This window comes from Lissotriton helveticus, chromosome 11, assembly GCF_964261635.1.
Source record: "Lissotriton helveticus chromosome 11, aLisHel1.1, whole genome shotgun sequence".
Classification (NCBI taxonomy): Eukaryota; Metazoa; Chordata; class Amphibia; order Caudata; family Salamandridae; genus Lissotriton; species Lissotriton helveticus.
In genome coordinates, this window is record NC_136072.1 from 33,338,985 (window position 1) to 33,363,840 (window position 24,856).

Here is a 24,856-nt window from a genome sequence, read left to right on the forward strand (position 1 = left end):
TCACAAAGGTGATGGCGGTGGTCGCAGCTCATCTGCACAGGTTAGGGGTTTCAGCCTTCCCCTACCTCGACGACTGTCGTCAGCCACCTCTAGACCTATGGCAGATCTCCTGCACCGGCTGGGGTTCTCCATCAATGTGCCGAAGTCGCACCTGTGCCCCTCTCAGAAGCTTCTTTTCATCGGAATGGTTCTCGACTCGGCGCGGTTTCGGGTTTATCCACCCGAACAGCGGGTCCGGGATATTCAGGCTCTGATTCCCATCTTTAAGCCGTTATCCCGGGTCTCGGTCAGGTTGACGCTGCGGCTTCTAGCGCTGATGGCCTCCTGCATCCTACTGGTGCATCACGCCAGGTGGCGGATGCGGGCTCTGCAGTGGGACCTGCAGTTTCAGTGGGCCCAGCATCAGGGCAACCTGTCCGACCACGTCCTGATCTCGGAGGGCACTGCGAGACAGCTGCAGTGGTGGCTCACAGACCGCGATTGGGTCGGCGGCAGATCCCTCTCCCTTCCCCAACCGGAGCACATAGTTGTGATGGAAACGTCCCTCCAGGGCTGGGGAGGCCACATGGGAGAGGCGGAGATCAGAGGCCTCTGGTCTCCGGCGGAGGCCCGGCTCCACATCAACCTGTTGGAGTTACGGGCGATTCGTATAGCACTGAGGGCATTCCTCCCCTCTGTCCGGGGGAGTGTATTGCAGGTGTTCACGGACAACACCACCGCCATGTGGTACTGCAACAAACAGGGTGGGGTGGGGTTGTGGACCCTTTGCCAGGAGGCTCTGGCCTCTGGCAATGGCTGGAACGCCAGGGCGTGACCCTGGTGGCTCAACACCTGGCAGGTTCTCTGAACGCCAGGGCGGACGAGCTCAGCCGTCCGTGCATGATGGATCACGTATTGCGTCTGAACTCGGACGTGGCGCAAGGCCTCTTTCAGCAATGGGGAGAGCCTTGGTTAGATCTATTCGCCACCGAAGAGAACGCGCAATGTCATCAGTTCTGCGCGTTGGAATTTCCAAGGCGGCACTCGCTCGGAGACGCTTTTTGTCGCGAGTGGAGTTGCGGTCTATTGTACGCCTTTCCGCCTATACCACTTCTGCCCAGAGTGCTGAAGAAGATCAAGCGCGTCCGGGCCCAAGTCATCCTTGTGGCTCCGGACTGGGCACAAAGGTACTGGTATCCAGAGCTACTCAGTATGTCAGTCGATCGCCCGGTTCGTCTGCCTCTTCAGGAGGACCTTCTGTCGCAGCAGCAGGGGACGGTCCTCCACCCGAACCTGTCCAGTCTCCACCTCCATGCTTGGAGATTGAGCGGCGACAGCTGAGGCCATTTGACTTGCCTCCTGAAGTCCGTAACGTCATTCTGGCAGCCAGGCGTACCTCCACAAACTCGGTATACGCCTGCAGGTGGAACAGATTTGTGGCATGGTGCACAGCAAAGGCTGTGGATCTTCTTGCTGCCCCTCTCTCTGAGGTTCTTCTCTTCCTTCTTTCTCTTGCCCAGCAGGGCTCTGCTCTGGGCACTATCAAGGGCTACCTTTCTGCCCTTTCAGCCTTTCTGAGGCTGCCTGATCAACCTTCTTTGTTCAAGTCCCCTATTGTAAATAGATTTTAAAAAGGCATCACACACACATTCCCTCCTGTTCCGTTTGTGATGCCTCAGTGGGACTTGAACCTGGTTCTTACGTTTCTGATGTGCGCTCCTTTTGAGCCACTTCACAACTGTCCTCTCCGCCTTCTTACTCTGAAGACTGATTTCCTGGTTGCCATCACCTCTGCCAGGAGAGTGAGTGAGCTCCAGGCCCTTTCTTGTACTCCACCTTTCCTTTCTGTCCATCCGGACAAAGTGGTGTTGCGTACTAAGCCATCTTCCCTGCCTAAGGTTGTCACGGCCTTCCACATCGGGCAGTCTATCACCTTGCCAACATTCTTCCCGCCACCGCATCCCTCTAAAGAGGAAGAGCGGCTCCACCGTCTGGACCCAAAACGTGCGCTCTCATTTGACTTGGATCGCACACGCCAGTTCCGGGTGGATGACCAACTCTTTGTTGGTTACGTGGGCGCTAAGAAGGGGAAAGCGGTGCACAAGAGGACCATTTCCTGGTGGATCATCTTGTGTATCCAGGCATGCTACTCCTTGGCTAGAAAGGAGCCCCCTGTTGGATTACGGGCTCATTCCACCCGAGCCACAGCGACTACAACTGCCCTGGGCCGGGGAGTGCCCTTACAAGACATCTGTCAGGCAGCTAAGTGGGCATCGCTGCACACGTTTGCAAGACACTACTGCCTGGACAGCCAAGTCCGGAGGGATGGCTTCTTTGGCCGTTCTGTCCTCCAGGACTTTCTGGTGTGATTATTGATTCGCAGACCCACCACCGGGGTTGGTATTGCTGGGGTATCTATTCTAAGGTAAGGAATCTAATACTAACGTGTCTCTTTCAGATGCACAAGTTACTACTTGTGTAACGATATATCTGTAAGAGACATTAGTTAGTATTAGATTCCTTACCGACTCACCCATCCTCCCCGTTCTGCGAACCGATATCTAGGGTTAGGGTAACCCCCTTTCAGGGCCCTAGTTTCAATGGCACCAGTTTGGGTTTTTAGCATGGCTCTGCGTTTCTGGCGGGGAAACGCTGTGTCTAAGAACTGACGTCAGCACGCGGAGGCGGCGTCTAAGTACTCCGACGACGTCATCACGGCGCCGACTACGCCGACGACGGACGCGGAGCCGCAGACGACGCCTACCGACGCGCAAGGGTACTGCTACGCAAAAGTTTCCGGAACCAGTCTGACGCCTGGGAATATTCTAAGGTAAGGAATCTAATACTAACTAATGTCTCTTACAGATATATCGTTTCACAAGTAGTAACTTGTGCGTTATTGACACCAGAGTACAACCCAACGCTGCTGTTGGTAACACGCTGATTATGCTACCTCTCCAGATGAAAAGGTATCAGTAGGCGCATCCTAGCTAGATCTAGGCTTCAGATGCCATGTCAGCCATTTTCTTCTGTCCATTAGTACTAACTAGCAAGGTTTTACTGATGGGAAAGATTACCATATTTTTACACTCTCTAGCAGAAATCCTAAGTGCATCAGTGACATCACTTTTCGTTCTTTACGTTCAGAATTTGGGGGCTGGAGAGTTTAAATGGTCATTTGGCTTTAAGGCCCTTTCACATGTTGATGAAACCCAAAGTCTGCTTCTATTTGACCATCAATCTTCAAACATCATGCGAATTAAGAGACTGTCTGAGTTCCAGTTGAAATTTGGTTGCATTCACATTTTTTAAACTAATTTGGCAGGTTATTAATTAGATACCTAGGTGGTGTTGTCTAGCGTGAATACATGGGTATCACACTCTCACCATCTCTTATGGTCAGACCGTTAGGCCTCACTGTAAATTTTGAGGACCTGCTTCAGAAAGAGTAGTCTTCCTGTTTTGGACTGCTTAGGGTGCCGTCCTTCATCCTAGGTCATTTGTCATCAAATCAACCATTTTGTACGAGGCAGTTAGATAAATATGGGTCTGCCTGATGTTCTGGTAGGAAGACTGCTTGGCAACTCATTCGGCATGTAAGCCTGGGCTTAGTTCGTGGAGTTTTGCTACGCAAAACTCTGTGAAGTTACAACATCTTCGAAGTTCCGCGAAAAGCGGAGTGCAGTGCAAACTGCAGTTTGTGCTGGTGTTCCTGCAGCTCGGGTAGAAATTCTACCCGAGTAGCAGCTCGGACTCGCAAACTTACCGTTTGCCAAATTACCGTTCGCGATCTCGAGTGGGGCAAAAACTCAGCTGCACATCGCGAAGCGTAGTTTTCTGCACTCCGCAGAGTGCAGAAAACTGCGCGCACAGAGTGCAACGCCCAGGCCTACATAAAGGCACTAAGCGATATCAAAGCAGATGATGGACGGAGCTTTTGAGCAAATCAAACACTCACCCCCAGTCAACTGATCTGGGTTTAATACATCATCATTCTTTAGCTCACTCCACCACCCCAGTTCGGACATGGCCATAGGCAAATCAGTCTGACCCTGTGCCTCATGGGAACAGTCCAGCCCGAACTGCCAAGCCATGTCGTCCCTGGACCGGAAACAAGCACCCTGGGACCGGTTTTGGGTTTATATCCCTCATCAGCCAGGCTATCTTGAATCTAGTGGCAAAGTGAGCAAGGGACCCACGTCTGGGCATACCCTGCCAACTTAGGGCGAACAAAGCGATATCAAAGGGGATGATGGACGGAGCGTTTGAGCAAATCAAACACTCACCCCCAGTCAATTGATCTTGGTTTCATCCATCATCATTCTTTAGCTCACTCCACCACACCAGTTCAGACATGGCCATATGCAAATCAGTCTGACCCCGTGCCTCATGGGAAAAGTCCAGCCCGATCTTCCAAGCCATGTTACCCTGAGTGGGACGGGTATGCTCAGACGTGAGTCCTGTGCTCTCCATGCCACTGGAATCAAGCTATCATGGCTGATGAGGGCTGAAAGCCTGAAACCGTTCCTAGGATGCTTGTTTCCAGTCACAGAGAGGACCTGGCTTGGCAGTTCGGGCTGGACTGTTCCACAGGGTCAAGACTGATTTGCATATGGCTAGGTTTAAACTGGAATGGCATGGTGAGCACAAAATTGATAGATTTAGGCCCAGATCTCTGTACTGGGGTGAATGTATGACATTGTTCTGCATTCTGTCCATCAACTGTTGTTTTTGCATACATAAAGGCACTGGCGCCTTGTTTGCAGCTTGCCGTACCCTTTCAGAGACACTGGTAAAAGAGCATATTCAGTTTGTTATTTTGCATTGTGGCACAAGAGAGCCATAGATTTACACTGCTCAGTTCTCTTCTTGCATTAAAAAACTCCTCATTCAATGAGATAGACTTCACTTAAATGTAGACTTTTCCATAATTCAAGGTGGCACTTTTTTGACGCCGTGCTTATCTGATAGGGACATCTAGCCTCAAATTCCTTAATTTTGATTTCTCCCCAGGTGCAAGTTTGGATCTGTACATTTTTCAGCAAGTATCTCTGCGTGCAGGGGAATGGCGTCGTACAGGTCAGCGACGTGGTTGACTCCAGTCATGACGTCAGTGGAGACATATAAGTCCCCTCCGGCACAGTTTTCTTCTTATTCTCACTGTAACGCAGATCTGGAGAAGCGGTTCCTTGGGTCAATTTTTCTCGACCTGTTTGATCACTTGGTGTCGGTAGCACAATGTGCCTTTGTGCTAATGTCCACAGGTTTGAAACCTTGTGGGTCCTGCAGCCGACATATGTCGGTGAAGGACCTGCAAACAATTTGTATGTGGTGTTTAGGCGAGCACTTCGACGCCAAGGATTGTTATTCCTGCCACAAATAAAAGACAAAGTCGTTGAAGGATCGGCATTTGAAGTAGAAGGCGACGCGTGTTTCTCAATCCTGGGAGGCTCCCCATTCTCAGTCTTCGTCGTCCTGGAAGACTATTTCCGGGGTTGATCTAGGAGCCAAAGCTGGTCTGGAGAATGTCGTTCTTCAGGAAAGTCAAAAGGTAAGGAATGGTTGAAGTTGTGAAATTCTCTGACTTCACCGTGTGGAGACTCCCTCTGCCATGGCTCCTCCTGCTCGACGGTTGAGGAAGCCATACGTGAATCCACACTGCATGTCTCCGTGTTTCCGGGTTCCGGACGTTGATGACTCAGATGAGGCAATAATATGATTCCTTGCACCTCATCTTTGGGACCCCATCTCCCTCTGGAGTGCCTGTAGTCCCCAACGAGGTAAGTGAGGCACAGTTGGAGGATTTGTTCCTGGTGACGGCAGGGCCATTGGAGATGGATCAGCGCGGGTCGACAACGCCTGCCGTCGCTTTGGCACAGGCTCACAATCCTTGGGGATCTTTGCCTACGACTGTTATACTGCCAAGCCAGATCTAACAATCCATGAAGGTTAATGACTGCTCTCCTCCCATCTGTGCTGTTGTCAGGTTCGTAATGGAAGGAACCTCTTCTTCTGGTACTGGAGCGTAGAGATCTTTCCTGGTTCCGGGTTTTTAAGGTTCTGGTCTGTCAAAGGTGGGACGACCCTTTCCGGGAGCCATGGTGAGGGTGACTATGAAAAGTCAGGGCAGACAGTGCCTTCGAGCAGGAGTCCTCAAGAGGAAAAATCCAGAAGGGAAAAAACTTTGCTGAAGTGGAGGCTCCAGGAGTGGAATGTAGATAACAGATAACCAGAGCACAGAATCAGGTTGAAGACAGGTAACCTGCAAAAATCAGATCCAAACAAGAAATAGAGTAGAATCCAAAGTGATGAAGGTTCAATGGCAATCCAGAATAGGAGGGAGAAACACCAACAGGAACTAAGGTAAATCAACAGGAGCAAGGTATCACCAGCAAGAGTGAGGAGTGTTGAAACACAGTAAATAAAAGATTTGGTCCCTTATACAGCCACAGACAGGAAGTGATGCGAAAGGAAGTGAGCAGTCACCATCTTGGTTTGGGAAATAACAATGACATTATATGAATGTTTGCCATTTTAGGATGGTAAACGAAAACTCTTCCCACAGCATTCTGGGAACAAGACTATGGCATTCTGGGAAGAAGACAGTCATGAATATTGCCCCCAGGCAGGAGAATGTAAGTTTGAGATACTAGGGGGACCGGTATCATGATTCCTGAGGCGCCAGATATGTGTATTGGGGGTCCTGCAGCCAACACAGGATGCTGTGAATGGAACTATGGTTCAAAGCTGGAACCACAGTGTACCCGAGATGCTGCGAAAACAATTGCGGGTCACCGAGAGGTACCGCAGAATGCCAAGGAGGCTGATAGAGGCATCGTGGGTCGAACCATGGCCTGCGACGTGGCAACTGTACCCAGAGAAAAACACTGTAAATGATCTAGTTATCTTAGACAGTTTAAAAGCATTACAATGTCTTGTGTGTGCCCCTGAAAGTTTAGCCTCAGGCAGGTGGATAAATCATCAAAATGATCTCAGCTGTGTGGATTACAAGTACTTATTGGCAAAGGCACACGTCTCCCTAATCAAAAGTTGGGCTCTTGTCTCCTAATATATGGCTGGAGCCAAAGTCAATCCCCTGGTGATTCTCACACAATTGTCTGGTGACAGCTGTGTTGTCAAGCAAGACCCTAAATATAAAGAAAGGCAGAGGAGAGCCACAGAGCTGAGGAGCCATTTTTCAAAACCTCCTGGTGATATAAGACTGGGCCTGCTGCGCTCCTGGTCTGGATGTGGAGTACGGGAGTGAAATTGCTTTGGGAGAGGGAATTCAGGGGATGAGTCAGCCTCAGCCCATTGGAAGGAGGGAAATGGGATTCTCCCTGATGAGACATATTATAGTAGTTAAAGTCAGCAAAGGTTGTTTTCAGAATGGCTGGCCAGCTCCTAACGTCATTTCTAGGACCCAAGGTAACTGGTGCACCCATATCAAAAATACCCTGGAAGGATTCACACCCCAGAGGCCTTCTTAAACCAGACCATATTTACAATGGGCCTGCATTGAGACACCTCTCTTTTAAAGAGAGAGGTCTCACCCTGCCACAAAGGGCCAGAGCAGGCCCTAACCATTTTCTGCTTTGTAACTGAGAAAATGTTTGCAATTCATACGTGCATTGCTTTGCAAATTCACAAGAGAGGAATGCCATTTGTCGTTCATCTTTCTTTTGCAGATTGCATTGGTTTTCAGTGTTTATTTTGTGGCTCACAATGTGCATTTAAAAAGTCATTAACTTGGGTCTTGTAAACACAAAGCACCCAATTTAGAGTTTGCCAGTCAGGGTACTGCATTGCAAAATGTAATGGAGTACCCTGTCCGCCAAATCCTAAATCCATTCACTGCATTTAGATGTGGCAGACATTCAGTTTTCTGTCAACAGGGTCCCTTTGGCTCCATAGATGGAAAACATCTTCTTTTGGCAGCCCAACAGATTAGTAGCTCTCTAAAGAAGGACTTTCACTGTCCACCCTCTTTAGGGTGGATGGTTTAGTGACTTTTTTCTGTCAATCATTGCCAGGAAAAGCCTGGTGATGAGTGGCTAAAATAAAAAATGATCCCAACACCCTTGGAGGTAACTCCCAGGTAGCGGGGTCATTAGTTTTTTTTTTCAAAGAACAAACTCCCACTTTCGAAGTTTGTTACGGAAAAACCAAAAGATGAGAAAAGTTGGGTGGATTGTCATCAAAAAAGACAGTGGCTGTGATGTCAGTTCTTTTGAATGTACAGAGATGACTTCTGAGCTGGCTGACATCTTTAAATTTGTCAGGCGGTAGTCCATCAAGATGCTTAAGGTAATGTCATCCACCACCCTGACAGGTGGAGTACCGGTCATAAAACCCTAAATCAGTCCCAAAGTCTTATCAACATCATAACCAACAATTTTCAAATAAAATGTCTATTAAATGCCTCTGATGGTCTAGAGTGCAAGATGACACAAGTACCACATTTCTTGAGAAATCTGTTATGATTGCAATGGTTTGTTTTTTATCAATGCTCAATTTGTTTTTGTTTCTTTAGCTGTTTCAGGTACACCATCCTGGTCAACTCTCAACAATCTTACAAGTGTGTTATCTCCCAGTAGAACAATTCAGAATGAAACCTCAGCATTTTCTTCTCATGCTGTCAAACCAATATTGTCATCTGCAGCTGCATCCCTGGTCACTGAAACTCCAGTTTCAATTAATAATGTAAAGGAGTTTCCTGTTTCTCCTGGGCTCCCATCGTATCATGACTCCTCAGCACACACACTTTCAAGCACTGCTGTGTTGTCAACACCAACTCCTTCAGGAGCAGCTCAGGAGCATGTAGATGAAAGAACTGTGAACAAGTCTGAGAATGGGCAACCAGTGCTTTCTAATACACTGCCCAATAAAGCATCGCAGTCTTCAATGGTGGTACACAGTGCGGAATCTGAACCTGTCCCTGGCATGATGCTGGCCTCTTTGTCCCCTTCCACACGCCTAGACACCACAATGATGGAACCTGCATCCAACTCCTCTGTAACTCCAGGGATGGCCACCAATGGAGCATCTACAAATATAAACCGTGAGCTTTCAACAGCAGTTCCAGACAAGGTACCACAACCAACAACAGCATCCCAAACTTCATATGTAGTTAATGATCCTGTTTTTCTGGTCACCCAGACTCTCCCTACAAAGCAAGAGCAGAGCATGTTCATCATGCCTTTGAGCGTCATCTCAAGTGTAGCAGAAATATCTGTTGTAGGAAGTGACTTGAATTTGACTCAGACAGCACCCACAAAAGAATCATTCAGCACCATCCCTTTGGCTACAGGTGAGTGTATCCCACCCGGGAATGTTCTTTTTGAAAGGTAGTGGCTTACTTTATAGTATAAAAGCCTCATTTGTAGCTAGGCGGGAACAGTACAGTTGTTAAAATTTGGCAAATTCACTTCCACCTAGCTAACTCTGTGTTATTGACACCAGAGTCAAAGCCAACTCTGCTGTTGGTAACACACTGATTATGCTACCTCTCCAGATGAAAAGGTATCAGTAGGCGTATCCTAGCTAGATCTAGGCTTCAGATGCCATGTCAGCCATTTTCTTCTGTCCATTAGTACTAACTAGCAAGGTTTTACTGATGGGAAAGTTTACCATATTTTTACACTCTCTAGCGGAAATCCCAAGTGCATTAGTGACATTACTTTTCGTTCTTTACGTTCAGAATTTGGGGGCTGGAGAGTTTAAATGGTCATTTGGCTTTAAGGCCCTTTCACATGTTGATGAAACCCAAAGTCTGCTTCTATTTGACCATCAATCTTCAAACATCATGCGAATTAAGAGACTGTCTGAGTTCCAGTTGAAATTTGGTTGCATTCACGTTTTTAAAACTAATTTGGCAGGTTATGAATTAGATACCTAGGTGGTGTTGTCTAGCTTGAATACATGGGTATCACACTCTCACCATCTCTTATGGTCAGACATTTAGGCATCACTGTTAATTTTGAGGACCTGCTTCAGAAAGTGTAGGCTTCCTGTTTTGGACTGCTTCGGCTGCTTAGGCTGGGCTTAGTTCGTGGAGTTTTGCTATGCAAAACTCTGTGAAGTTACAACAAACATCTTCGAAGTTCCGCGAGAGGCGGAGTGCAGTGCAAACTGCAGTTTGTGCTGGTATTCCTGCAGCTCGGGTAGAAATTCTACCCGAGTAGCAGCTCGCACTCTCAAACTTACCGTTTGCGAACTTACCGTTCGCGATTTCGAGTGGGGCAAAAACTCAGCTGCACATCGCGAATCGTAGTTTTCTGCACTCCGCGAGCTCCGCAGAGTGCAGAGTGCAGAAAACTCCACGAACAGAGCAAAGTTCACCTCCCAGGCCTACATAAAGGCACTAAGCGATATCAAAGGAGATGATGGACGGAGCGTTTGAGCAAATCAAACACTCACCCCCAGTCAACTAATCTGGGTTTAATCCATCATCATTCTTTAGCTCACTCCACCACCCCAGTTCGGACATGGCCATAGGCAAATCAGTCTGACCCTGTGCCTCATGGGAACAGTCCAGCCCGAACTGCCAATCCATGTTACCCTGAGTGGGACGGGTATGCTCAGACGTGAGTCCTGTACTCTCCATGCCACTGGAATCAAGCTATCCTGGCTGATGAGGGCTGAAAGCCTGAAACCGTTCCTAGGATGCTTGTTTCCAGTCGCAGAGAGGACCTGGCTTGGCAGTTCGGGCTGGACTGTTCCACAGGGTCAGGACTGATTTGCATATGGCTGGGTTTAAACTGGAATGGCATGGTGAGCAAAAAATCGATAGATTTAGGCCCAGATCTCTGTACTGGGGTGAATGTATGACATTGTTCTGCATTCTGTCCATCGACTGTTGTTTTTGCATACATAAAGGCACTGGCGCCTTGTTTGCAGCTTGCCGTACCCTTTCAGAGACACTGGTAAAAGAGAATATTCAGTTTGTTATTTTGCATTGTGGCAAACAAGAGAGCCATAGATTTACACTGCTCAGTTCTCTTCTTGCATTAAAAAACTCCTCATTCAATGAGATAGACTTCACTTAAATGTAGACAGTTCCATAATTCAAGGTGGCACTCTTTTGACGCCGTGCTTATCTGATAGGGACATCTAGCCTCAAATTCCTCAATTTTGATTTCTCCCCAGGTGCAAGTTTGGATCTGTACATTTTTCAGCAAGTATCTCTGCGTGCAGGGGAATGGCGTCGTACAGGTCAGCGATGTGGTTGACTCCAGTCATGACGTCAGTGGAGACATATAAGTCCACTCCGGCACAGTTTTCTTCTTTTTCTCACTGTAACGCAGATCTGGAGAAGTGGCTCCTTGGGTCAATTTTTCTGATAGATACATCTGCCATGTGGATTCCTCACCTTGTGAATATCCCCTTGCGTCAGCAACATTCGGAATTTTTTTTCGTAGCCTCGCGCCGACGTGGACTTGGACGTCATAGAGACACGGCCTCGCACGCGACTCCGCTGACGTCACCGACGCCTATAATAGGCCCACACCGGCGTGATGACATCAGTTCCCTTTTTTCCGCGCCGTCGACGCTAACGGTTATCGGGAATCTCAGTAGCCAACTGATACTTTGTATCTTTTTGTTGCCATTTTTCTGCTTCTCTGTATCCTGTCTCTTCGACGATGACTTCAAAGAAGACCGGCTTCAAGCCCTGCAGGGAATGTGGTAAAATGATGTCTATTACCGACCCGCACAATGACTGCATCTGGTGCTTAAGTTCTGACCATGATATGGATGATTGTTCCTCATGTCGGAAGATGAACCAGAAGGCCTTGAGGGAAAGAGAGACCAAGCTCCTGGTGGCAAAGTTGAAAGCTGGGAAGGAGAAATCGTCGAGGTCTCGTTCTCGAAGGGCGAGGTCGAGATCGAAGTCGAGGTCTGGATCTCGAGAGGGGTCGTCTTCGAGGTCGGCTTCAGATCGTGCTTCGAAGTCGAAGAAGAAGCATAAGAAGAGGAGACATGAGTCCCGACGTCGTTCCGGTAAGGAGTCGGGCTCGAGGTTGAGGTCACCGAGGAAGGTACGTTCTAAGGTGGTTACTCTGGACGTGTCTGAACCTGAAGGTGAGGCCTCACCTTCGGAGTCGCGTGTGCAGTCTCCGACTCCGGCTCCGAATCCGTCCCTGGCGCAGTCCCCGACCTGAGAAGAGGAAGCGGTTCAGGAGGATGTGGATTCCGCGCCTATCGAACAGCCGAATCCGAGCACTCCTCAAGGCCAGCCTGAGGGTTTTCAGCCACCCTTTCTAACCCCAGGCCAGGACCCATCTGCGTTTCTGAACGCTATGTATGGCGTCTTTTCAAGGGCGTGGTACCCCTCTGGCGCACCTTCAGGTCCCATGGGTCGTCTGGCTTTCAGTTTAGGAGTTCCTCACTCCTATCCTCCGGCTCCGTTTATGCCTTATAGGCCGGCACCGACGCCGCCTTGGCAGTTTCCGGCTCCACTGAGGCCGTCGACGCCGATTCCGACGTCGCCTGCTCCAAGTCGTCCTCGAGGGCATCCCGCTGAACCATCGGATTCGATACCGGCGTCAATACCGAATCCGTCGGAGCCGCTGGTGGATCCGGTTGCGAGGCGTGTGAAAGAAAGATCCAGGAGGGAGGCTCAGCGCCTGTTGGAGGAGCGAAGGTTCTTGGATTCACATTCTGATGTGGAAGAAGGTGAATTGGAGGATGACTGTTTTGAGGAGTTGGCTGATGCAGGTAGCCTGGATTTCTCTCCGGAGTGGGAGTTGCCCTCAGGCTCTGGTACGCCTTCTAAGGATGTCCAACCTTACCATTTGGTTATGAGGAAGGCTGCTGAACTTCTTCAATTGACTTTGCCAACTGTGGAATTTAAATCCAATATCCTCACTGAGGTTTTGCATTCTCCAAGTTCTGTGGTGGAGCCTTTGCTTCCATTCAATGATGCCTTGACACAACCCATTTTGGAGGTATGGAAGAAACCATTGTCAGCTCCTGCGGTTTCTAAGAGTTTGGCCAGGAGATACAGGGTTTCACCTGAGGACCCTGCTTTTTTGACCTTTCATTCATTCAAGCTGCATGTTCTAAGAAGAATGTAAGTGCTTTTCCCCAAGTTCCATGTGAAAAAGAAGCAAAGAAACAGGATCAGGTTGCTAAAAATACCTTCTCCTCCGCAAGTACGGCATTGAAGTCAACAAATGCCACTTGTCTGATGGGGAGATATGTGCATGCCCTTATGGATTCTTTGCGTATTATTGTTCCTAAGGTTCCTGTTGCCAACAGGAAGGACTTTGAGGAGGTGATCTCAGACGCACAGGCTGCAGCTCGCCAAGTTATACAAAGTGGTTTGGACACTGCGGACTCTGTGGCGCGCATCATGGGCACTGCTGTCGCTACTAGGAGGTCTGTTGGTTAAAATCCTCAGACTTTTCGGCGGATGTTCAGGCAACTTTATTGGATCTTCCTTTTGATGGGTCTGGCCTCTTTGGGAAGAATGCTGATACAGCCCTTGAGAGATTTAAGGACAGTAGGGCAACTGCTAAGTCTTTAGGTCTTCAGATAAGAGGCTCTTCGTCCAACAAGAGATTCAGGGGTTTTGGTCGCTCTTCCTTTCGGAATTTCCGACAAGGTCAGCAGCAGCAGCAACAACAGCAGCAGCAGCAAAATTCTATGTACAGATCATACAGGGGAAAGCAGAGAGCACGTCCTCGTGGGCGTCAAGCCTCTTCCTCCTCCACTTCCTCCAACCCCCCTGCCCCAGAAAAGCAGTCCTAGATCCGCCATTCAGGATCATGTGGGTCCGGTGGGGGGTCGGCTTACCCATTTTCTACAGGATTGGGAATCGGTTACATCAGATCTTTGGGTTCTCAATCTTGTAGAAAATGGGTATGCCCTTCCCTTTCGGGAATTCCCTCCCAATTACCCGCCTTGCCAAGGTTTTTGCACCGAGGAACACCTGTTGCTTCTGCAGGAGGAAGTGCAGACTCTGTTAAGAAAGGGTGCGATAGAGGTGGTCCCAGAGCAGGAAAGGGGTCAGGGATGCTACTCCCGGTATTTCCTGATTCCCAAGAAGGATGGCAGACTTCGTCCAATCCTGGATCTCAGGATCTTGAATCTCTATCTGAAACAGGAGAAATTCAAGATGCTCACCCTTGCTCAGGTTCTTCAAGCGCTGCTAGAAGAAGACTGGATGGTGTCGCTCGACTTGCAGGATGCGTACTTTCACATCCCAATCCTGAAGTCGTTTTACGGTGGGATCGCAGCACTATCAGTTTGCGGTCCTTCCGTTTGGACTTACTACTGCGCCTCGAGTCTTCACCAAGGTGATGGCAGTGGTGGTGGCGCATCTCAGAAGGTCAGGGATTCCAGTATTCCCTTATTTGGACGACTGGCTGATCAAAGCGGAGTCGTCAGAGAGAGTGCTCCATCATCTGCGAGAGACAACCCAGTTGTTGTACAGGTTGGGTTTTTCGATAAATGTACCCAAGTTTCACCTGGTGCCCTCTCAGCGCAACCTGTTCATAGGTGCCGTACTGGACACAATTGTATGTCATGCATTCCCTCCTCCTCAAAGGATTCGCGACATACAGGAAATGATTCCTTTATTTTACAATGGAGCGGTCATTCCAGTCCTGAAGGTCCTTCGCCTGCTCGGTTTGATGGTTTCATGCATTCTGTTGGTCAACCATGCACGCTGGCATATGAGGGCACTCCAGTGGTGCCTCCGCAGGCAGTGGTATCAGCACAACGGAGATCTCGGGGAGTCAGTGAGGATTTCCAGAGAAGCTGCGGCGGATCTATCTTGGTGGGGCGTGGAAGGCAACCTGTCTCAAGGAAGCCTTTCCAACTGCCTCCATCGGTGGCCACAGTGATAACGGATGCGTTCACTCTAGGGTGGGGTGCTCATCTGGGGGATCTGGAGGTCAAGGGTCTTTGGTCTCCAGAGGAAAGGTTGCTTCACATCAACCTTCTACAATTGCGGGCGATACGTTTGGCGCTCAAGGCCTTCCTCCCTTCCCTTCGCGGTCATTCGGTCCAGGTCCTGACGGTCAACACGACCGCGATGTGGTACATCAACAAACAGGGAGGAGTGGGGTCGCAGTGTCTCTGCAGAGAGGCTCTGCGTCTCTGGTCCTGGGTTCAGGACCATCAGATTTGTCTGATGGCAAATCATCTGGCCGGGGTTCTGAACGTTCGTGCAGACAGTCTCAGTCGGCAGTTCTCTGCCGACCACGAGTGGAGGCTTCACCCGGAGGTGGTTCTCGACATCTTTCGGATGTGGGGGACTCCTCGGGTGGACCTGTTCGCCACTCGCGAGAATGCTCACTGCCTGTCTTTCTGCAGTCTCCAGTATCCGATGCAAGGAGCCTTGGGGGACGCGTTTCAGTTGAGTTGGGGAAATCAACTCCTTTACGCGTTTCCTCCCATACCTTTGATTCCTCGGGTTCTGAGGAAGATTCGCCAGGACCGGGCCCAAGTCATATTGGTCGCCCCGGACTGGCCAAGAAGGGTGTGGTATACAGATCTTCTCCACCTCTCCTCTCACCCGCCGCTCCGTCTCCCTCGCAGGGCAGATCTCCTCTCTCAGATGGAGGGGCAGGTTCTACACCCCCACCTCCAGACATTGCACCTTCATGCCTGGAGATTGAACGGGGCAACCTGAGTTCTTTTTCTCTCCCGCCTGACGTGGTGGATGTCATCTTGTCAGCCAGGCGTGACTCCACTAAGTCCATCTATTCTTATAGGTGGTCAAAATGTGTCTCTTGGTGTCGGGAGAAATCTATAGACCCTTTGGGAGCCCATTTGTCTGATGTTCTCCAGTTTGCTCTTTCTCTGGCGCAACAGGGGCTTGCCGTTGCCACAGTGAAGGGCTATCTTTCAGCGCTGTCGGCATTTCTCTGTTTGCCTGACCAGCCTTCCCTTTTTAAGTCTCCTGTAGTTTTAAGATTTTTGAAGGACCTCACTAATAAGTTCCCTCCTACTCCTTTTATTGTGCCTCAGTGGGACTTAAATCTTGTCTTGACCTTTCTGATGGGTGCTCCTTTTGAGCCTCTTCACAAATGTCCTTTGAGGCTTTTGACTCTTAAGACAGTCTTCCTCGTTGCAATAACCTCTGCAAGGAGGGTAAGTGAGCTTCAGGCTCTTAGTTCCAAGCCCCCTTTCTTGACCATTCATATTGATCGAATGGTTCTTAGGACCAGGGCTTTCTTCCTAAGGTGGTTACTCCTTTCCACCTTGGTCAATCCATTACCCTCCCTACCTTTTATCCTCCCCCACACCCTTCTAAGGAGGAGGAGAGGCTACACCGTCTGGACCCTAAGAGGGCGGTGTCTTTTTACTTGGACAGATCTAAAGACTTTCGTTTGGATGACCAGCTCTTCATTGGTTTTGCTGGCTGCAAGAAAGGAAGAGCGGTCCATAAAAGAACCTTGTCGAGATGGATCGTCCTCTGCATTAAGATCTGCTACTCTTTGGCCGGTAAGGAACCACCAGAGGGTATAAGGGCTCACTCTACAAGTGCTAAGTCTTCGACTTCAGCATTGGCTAGAGGTGTTCCTGTAGAGGATATTTGTAGAGCGGCAACTTGGTCTTCCCTCCACACTTTCGCGAAGCATTACTGCTTGGATTCCGAAATTAGGAGGGAAGGCCACTTTGCGGGCTCTGTCCTTCAGGATTTCCTGGTTTAGAAGAGTGGACACCCTCCTCCGGGAGTGGGGACTGCTGTGGGACTCTATTCACAAGGTGAGGAATCCACACGGCAGATGTATCTATCAGAACAAGTTACTTACCTTCGGTAACGCTTTTTCTGGTAGATACAATATCTGCATGTGGATTCCTCACTGACCCACCCGCCTCCCCGTTGTCCACTCTTCTAAGCCAGAGTTACTGTAATGTAATGGATATTTATTTGGTTGTCAAGGAAATATTTCAATTGCTTTCCTGTATTTGCTTTACACTGTGTGTTTTGCCTTGACTATTGTGTACTGTGTATATATCTACTGTCATTGGTCCGTCCGTGAGCCTCGATGGCACGGAAAAAAGGGCGGAACTGATGTCATCACGCCGGCGTGGGCCTATTATAGGCGTCGGTGACGTCAGCGGAGTCGTGTGCGAGGCCGTGTCTCTATAACGTCCAACTCCACGTCGGCTTGAGGCTACGAAAAGAATTTGCGAATGTTGCTGACGCAGGGGGATATTCACAAGGTGAGGAATCCACAGGCAGATATTGTATCTACCAGAAAAAGCGTTACCGAAGGTAAGTAACTTGTTCTTCTCGACCTGCTTGATCACTTGGTGTCGGTGGCACAGTGTGCCTTTGTGCTAATGTCCACAGGTTTTAAACCTTGTGGGTCCTGCAGCCGACATATGTCGGTGAAGGACCTGCAAACAAATTGTATGTGGTGTTTAGGCGAGCACTACGACGCCAAGGATTGTTATTCCTACCACAAATAAAAGACAAAGTCGTTGAAGGATCGGCATTTGAAGTTGAAGGCGGCACGTGTTTCTCAATCCTGGGAGGCTTCCCAGCCTCAGTCTTCGTTGTCTTGGGAAGAGTATTTGCGGGGTTGATCAAGGAGCCAAAGCTGGTCTGGAGAATGTCGTTCTTCAGGAAAGTCAAAAGGTTAGGAATGGTTGAAGTTGTGGAATTCTCAGACTTCACCGTGTGGAGACTCCCTCTCCCATGGCTCCTCCTGCTCGACAGTTGAGGAAGCCATACGTGAATCCGCTCTGCATCTCTCCGTGTTTCCGGGATCCGGGCGTTGATGACTCAGATGAGGCAATAATATGATTCCTTGCACCTCATCTTTGGGACCCCATCTCTCTCTTGAGTGCCTGTAGGAGTGTAGGCCCCAACGAGGTAAGTGGAGCACAGTTGGAGGATTTGTTCCTGGTGACAGCAGGGCCATTGGAGATGATGGATCAGCGCCGGTCGACAACGCCTGCCGTCGCTTTGGCACAGGCTCACAATCCTTGGGGATCTTTGCCTACGACTGTTATACTGCCAAGCCAGATCTAACAATCCATGAAGGTTAATGACTGCACTCCTCCCATCTGTGCTGTTGTCAGGTTCGTAATTGAAGGAACCTCTCCTTCTGGTTTCGGAGCGTAGAGATCTTTCCCGGTTCCGGGTTTTTTAGGTTCTGGTCCGTCAAAGGTGGGACGACCCTTTCCCGGAGCCATGGTGAGGGTGAATATGAAAAGTCAGGGCAGACAGTGCCTTCGAGTAGGAGTCCTCAAGAAGAAAAATCTAGAAGGGAAAAAAACTTTGGCTGAAGTGGAGGCTCCAGGAGTGGAATGTAGATAACAGATAACCAGAGCACAGAATCAGGCTGAAGACAGGTAACCTGCAAAAATCAGATCCAAACAAGAAATAGAGTAGAATCCAAAGTGATGAAGGTTCAATGGCAATCCAGAATAGGAGGGAGAAACACCAACAGGAACTAAGGTAAATCAACAGGAGCAAGGAATCACCAGCAAGAGTGAGGAGTGTTGAAACACAGTAAATAAAAGATTCAGTCCCTTATACAGCCACAGACAGGAAGTGATGCGAAAGGAAGTGAGCAGTCACCATCTTGGTTTGGGAAATAACAATGACATTATATGAATGTTTGCCATTTTAGGATGGTAAACGAAAACTCTTCCCTCAGCATTCTGGGAACAAGACTATGGCATTCTGGGAAGAAGACAGTCATGAAGATTGCCCCTAGGCAGGAGAATGTCAGTTTGAGATACTAGGGGGACCGGTATCATGATTCCTGAGACGCCAGATATGTGTATTGGGGGTCCTGCAGCCAACACAGGATGCTGTGAATGGAACTATGGTTCAAAGCTGGAACCACGGTGTACCCGAGATGCCGCGAAAACAATTGCGGGTCACCGAGTGGTACCGCAGAATGCCAGGGAGGCTGATAGAGGCATCGTGGGTCGAACCACGGCCTGCGACGTGGCAACTGTACCCAGAGAAAAACACTGTAAATTATCTAAATATCTTAGACAGTTTAGAAGCATTACAATGTCTTGTGTGTGCCCTTGAAAGTTTAGCCTCGGGCAGGTGGATAAATCATCAAAATGATATCAGCTGTGTGGATTACAAGTACTTATTGGCAGAAGCACAAGTCTCCCTAATCAAAAGATGGGCTCTTGTCTCCTAATATGTGGCTGGAGCCAAAGTCAATCCCCTGGTGATTCTCACACAATTGTCTGGTGACAGCTGTGTTGTCAAGCCAGACCCTAAATATAAAGAAAGGCAGAGGAGAGCCACAGAGCTGAGGAGTCATTTTTCAAAACCTCCTGGTGATATAAGACTGGGCCCGCTGCGCTCCTGGTCTGGATGTGAAGTACGGGAGTGAAATTGCTTTGGGAGAGGGAATTCAGGGGATGAGTCAGCCTCAGCCCACTGGAAGGAGGGAAATGGGATTCCCCCTGATCAGACGTATTATAGTAGTTAAAGTCAGCAAAGGTTGTTTTCAGAATGGCTGGCCAGCTCCTAACGTCATTTCTAGCACCCCAGGTAACTGGTGCACCCATATCAAAAATACCCTGGAAGGATTCACACCCCAGAGGCCTTCTTAAACCAGACCATATTTACAATGGGCCTGCATTGAGACACCTCTCTTTTAAAGAGAGAGGTCTCACCCTGACACAAAGGGCCAGAGCAGGCCCATACCATTTTCTGCTTTGTAATGAGAAAATGTTTGCAATTCATATGTGCATTGCTTTGCAAATTCACAAGAGAGGAATGCAATTTGTCTTTCATCTTTCTTTTGCAGATTGCATTGGTTTTCAGTGTTTGTTTTGTGGCTCACAATGTGCATTTACAAAGTCATTAACTTGGGTCTTGTAAACACAAAGCACCCAATTTAGAGTTTTCCAGTCAGGGTACTGCATTGCAAAATGTAATGGAGTACCCTGTCCGCCAAATCCTAAATCCACTCACTGCATTTAGATGTGGCAGACATTCAGTTTTCTGTCAACAGGGTCCCTTTGGCTCCATAGATGGAAAACATCTTCTTTTGGCAGCCCAACAGATTAGTAGCTCTCTAAAGAAGGACTTTCACTGTCCACCCTCTTTAGGGTGGATGGTTTAGTGACTTTTTTCTGTCAATCATTGCCAGGAAAAGCCTGGTGATGAGTGGCTAAAAAGAAAATGATCCCAACACCCTTGGAGGTAACTCCCAGGTAGCGGGGTCATTAGTTTTTGTTGTTCAAAGAACAAACTCCCACTTTGGAAGTTTGTTACGGAAAAACCAAAAGATGTGAAAAGTTGGGTGGATTGTCATCAAAAAAGACAGTGGCTGTGATGTCAGTTCTTTTGAATGTACAGAGATTACTTCTGAGCTGGCTGACATCTTTAAATTTGTCAGGCGGTAGTCCATCAAGATGGTTAAGGTAATGCCATCCACCAGCCTGACAGGTGGAGTACCGGTCATAAAACCCTAAATCAATCCCAAAGTCTTATCAACATCAGAACCAACAATATTCAAATAAAATGTCTATTAAATGCCTGTGATGGTCTAGAGTGCAAGATGACACAAGTACCATATTTCTTGAGAAATCTGTTATGATTGCAATGGTTTGTTTTTATCAATGCTCAATTTGTTTTTGTTTCTTTATCTGTTTCAGGTACACCATCTAGGTCAACTCTCAACAATCTTACAAGTGTGTTATCTCCCAGTAGAACAATTCAGAATGAAACCTCAGCATTTTCTTCTCTTGCTGTCAACCCAATATTGTCATCTGCAGCTGCATCCCTGGTCACTGAAACTCCAGTTGCAATTAATAATGTAAGGGGGTTTCCTGTTTCTCCTGGGCTCCCATTGTATCATGACTCCTCAGCACACACGCTGTCAAGCACTGCTGTGTTGTCAACACCAACTCCTTCAGGAGCAGCTCGGGAGCATGTAGATGAAAGAACTGTGAACAAGTCTGAGAATGGGCAGCCAGTGCTTTCTAATACACTACCCAATAAAGAATCGCAGTCTTCAATGGTGGTGCCCAGTACAGCATCTGAACCTGTCCCTGGCATGATGCCGACCTCTTTGTCCGCTTCCACACGCCTAGACACCACAATGAAGAAACCTGCAACCAACTCCTCTGTAACTCCATGGATGGCCACCAATGGAGCATCTACAAATATAAGCCAGGAGCTTTCTAAAACAGTGCCAGCCCTGGTACCACAACCAACAACAGCATCCCAAACTTCATATGTAGTTAATGATCCTGTTTTTCTGGTCACCCAGACTCTCCTCACAAGGCAAGAGCAGAGCATGTTCATCGTGCCTTTGAGGCCCGTCTCAAGTGTAATAGAAACATCTGTTGTAGGAAGTGACTTTAATTTGACTCAGACAGCACCCACAAAAGAATCATTCAACGCCATCCCTTTGGCTACAGGTGAGTGTATCCCACTCAGGAATGTTTTATTTTTTTGGATTGTGAAGGCTTATTTTAGAGTATAAGGCCCTCATTTACAGCTAGGGGTTAACACTACAGGTGTTAAAACTTGGTAGACTCACTTCCACCCAGCTCTCAGTTCCTCAACTCTGTGTTACTAGCAGCAGAGCCAAAGCCAGCTTTACTGTTGGAAACACCTTGATTGTGGTACCTCCTCCAGATGGTATGTCAGCAGTAGGCACATCCTAGCTAGATCTAGCTTTCAGATGCAATGTCAGCAATTTTCTTTTGTCCATTAGTAGTAGCTAGCAATGTTTTTCTGATGTTAAAAATTACAATTGTTTTACACTTTTTAGGAGAAATCACCAGTGCATCAGTGGCTTTAACTTTCATTGTTTATGTTCAGATTTTGCGGGGCTGGGGAGCTTACATGTTCATTTGGCTTTAAGGCACTTTCACATTTTGACACAACTCAAATTCTGCTTTCATTTGACCATCAATGTTCAAATGGCGTGTGGATTGTGCAAATGTCTGTGTTCCAGTCGAAGTTTGGTTGCTTTCAAATTTTTTAAACTAATTTGACAGATGATAAAGTAGACAATGCCCAGGTGGTGTTGTCTAGCTTGAATTAATGGGTATCACACTCTCACCAGTTCTGATAGTCAGACATTTATGCATCACTGTAGATTTTGAGGATCAGGTTCAGAAAGTGTTGTCTTCCTGTTTTAGACTAAAAAGGGTGCCAAAAATATCCATCCTTCCATCCAATTTAATCTGTTATGAAAGCAAGCATTTTGTTATACCTTTACAAGGCCATTAGATCAATATGGGTCTGTCTGATGGTCTGGTAGGAAACCTGCTTGCAGCTCGTTCTGCATAAAGGCACCTGAAGTTTGGCGTCCTGTTTGCAACATACCGTAACGTTTCAGAGACACAGGTAAAGGAGCAGATTTAGTTTGTTATTTTGCACTGTGGCACACGAGAGCCAAAGATTTACACTGGTCAGAACTCTTCTTATGGTAAAACCCTACTCATTCAATGAGATATATTTCTCTTAAATGTAGGCCGTTCCATAATTCAAGGTGGCACGCTTTTGACACAGTGCTTATCTGATAGACATATAGCTGCGGATTCCTCAACTTTTGTATTTGCCCCCGGCTCCAGTCTGGAACTGTAATTTTTTAAGCAGTACCTCGAGCCCCGGGGGACGGCATCCTACGGCTCCACAATTACGTTGACTCCAGTCATGACATCAATGGAGCCACATATGTCCCCTCCAGTGCGCAGACAAGGATCAGGAGAAGCGGTTCCTTGGGTCGATTTTCCCCGACCTGCTTTGGCACTTGGTGGAACAGTGTGCCTTTGCGCTCATGTCTACAGGTTTCAAACCTTGTGGATCTTGTAGCCGACATATGTTCGTGACGGACCTGCATACAATTTGCTAAAGGAGCGGTGTTTGAAATTAGTGGCAGCGTGTGTGTCGTGATCCTCATCATCCCGCGTAGAGCATTTGATGGCTTGATCTAGGAGGTGAAGTTGGTTTGGAGGACATCATTCTTCAGGGAAGTCAAAAGGTAAGGGACGGTTGAAGTTGTGGCACTCTTGGACTTCACCGCATGAAGACTCCATCTCTCATGGCTCCTCCAGCTCAACGGTTGAGGAAGTTGTATGCAACTTCACACGTGTCTCCCCGTGTTTCTGGGAGCCAGAACATTGATGTCTAGGATGAGGGAATATTATAATTCCTTGCACCTCATCTCTGGGACCCCATCTCCCTCTGGATCTCTTCTAGGCCCCAAGGAGGTGAGTGGGGCGCCATCAGAGGATTTGTCCTTGGTGACGGTTGTGCCATCAGAGTCGATGGTTCAGTGCTGGTAGACGTTTGTTGGCGTAGTTTTGGCACAAGATCACAGTTCTTCGGGAACTTTGCCTGTGACGGCAGTCTTTGACCAACCAACTCCGACATTGACATTGGCGGTGCGGGTCGAAGGCGCCTCTACTCCCCTAGCAGATGTCCTATGGCATTGGATGTGGAGTCGGCAATGCAACCTGAGGGGTTTGGACACTTTGTGACCCCTTTTCAGGAACAGGCATTAGGAGGTCCACTTGTGTTGACTGGTGCAGGACTCCTTCAGGCCATTTCGGACAACAATGTGTTTCAAATGGAGGAGAGCTGGTTTACAGCTATTGGTGAGGCTAGTGGGTTGGATTCTTCACCAGCCTCTGGGTTGATTTCTCCTCCTAATCTTGGCATGGAAGCAAGTTTCTCCTTCACAGACATGCTGAGGAAAGTGGCTGCAGTTTTAGACTTGTTACTGCCCATGGTGCAGAGGTCTACAGACCCTTTGTTCGAAATCCTTTGCCAGCGACAGATAGAGGAAGAGCCTGTTCTTCTGTATAGTGAGGCCCTATTTGACATTTTGTTAGGTGCTTTGGCCAAGCCTGAGTCGGAGTTCTCAGCTGACCGTGATATTGCATGTAAGCATCTGCGTGCACCTGTGGGCCCAGTTATTTGCATAGACATCCTTCTACTCGTGGCCTCGTGACTCAGGCTGCAATGTCTTCACAGGATGTAGATTCTACTCCTAAGATTCCGGTGGGTAAGGATTCTAGGGGTCGTGATGCTTGTGGTAAGCACATATTTGCTCAAGCCAGCTCAGCATTGAGAGCGACCAACACGACTTGTGCGATGGGGCATTTTCCCATGCCTTATGGGATTCTTTACTGAACATGCTCCCATCTCTTCTAGATAACCTCCGTGCTGAGGTAGGCAAAATGTTGAGAGATGGTCAGCAGGCTACTAGGCTTACCATAAGGTGCATCATGGGATACAACGGATTCTGTGGGTCTGGCCATGCAATCTGCAGTGGCGCTAAGGCATCGGTCTCGGTTGGCATCACCAGGCTTTTCGGAAGCTGTCTAGTCAGCTTTGGCCAACATACCATTTGATGGTGCCTGTCTTTTTGGGGATCAGGTAGATGCAGCGTTAAATTCTTCTATGGAAGGCAGAGAGGTACAGAGTCGTAGTCCTACATTTTCTGTCACTGTGTTAATTTGCTTGTCCCTAAGCTTGGGACATATGATTTTGTTGATGAAGGAGTAGCCTTGTTAGGACTTTGTATATGTCCAGTTTCAGTTTCAGTTCTACCACGATTACCCTGGAGCGGTGGTTATAACCTCAGTACCAAATTCTTTTTTATTTGTGTAACGATTTAGATGTCTGAGGGAGGTTCCCTTTGTTCCCTGGCCTCTGATGATGATGAGCTTTCTGCTCAAGAGGCTATCATTAGGAGAGGTGACTTCCTCAATGGAAGCGGATCGTCGCATGCTTCTTTGAAGCAGTATAGTATGCAAGTTGCATGGTTTATTCGTCAGTGTTTCTTTTAGAGACATACGGTTATTACAGTTGTAGGCTTGTGTATTGGGACTTTTTGGTTCTACTCCTGGAGTAAGCGGGTGCTTCAGCAAGTTGAATAATTGCTCTGTCTCAAAGTATATGCTTTGCTTT

The 24,856-nt window shown here is 48.2% G+C and overlaps 1 protein-coding gene across 1 annotated transcript in view; it reads left to right on the plus strand.

The window, feature by feature from the left end:
* Positions 1-23,390: 23,390 nt before the first annotated feature.
* The window catches only part of LOC144792133 (uncharacterized), a 115,337-nt gene continuing 113,871 nt past the window's right edge, over positions 23,391-24,856 (plus strand). Inside the window, exon 1 of the mRNA XM_078667009.1 lies at positions 23,391-23,826. Within this exon, the coding sequence (XP_078523135.1) occupies positions 23,391-23,826 (436 nt within the window). The remainder of the gene's footprint in view (positions 23,827-24,856) is intronic.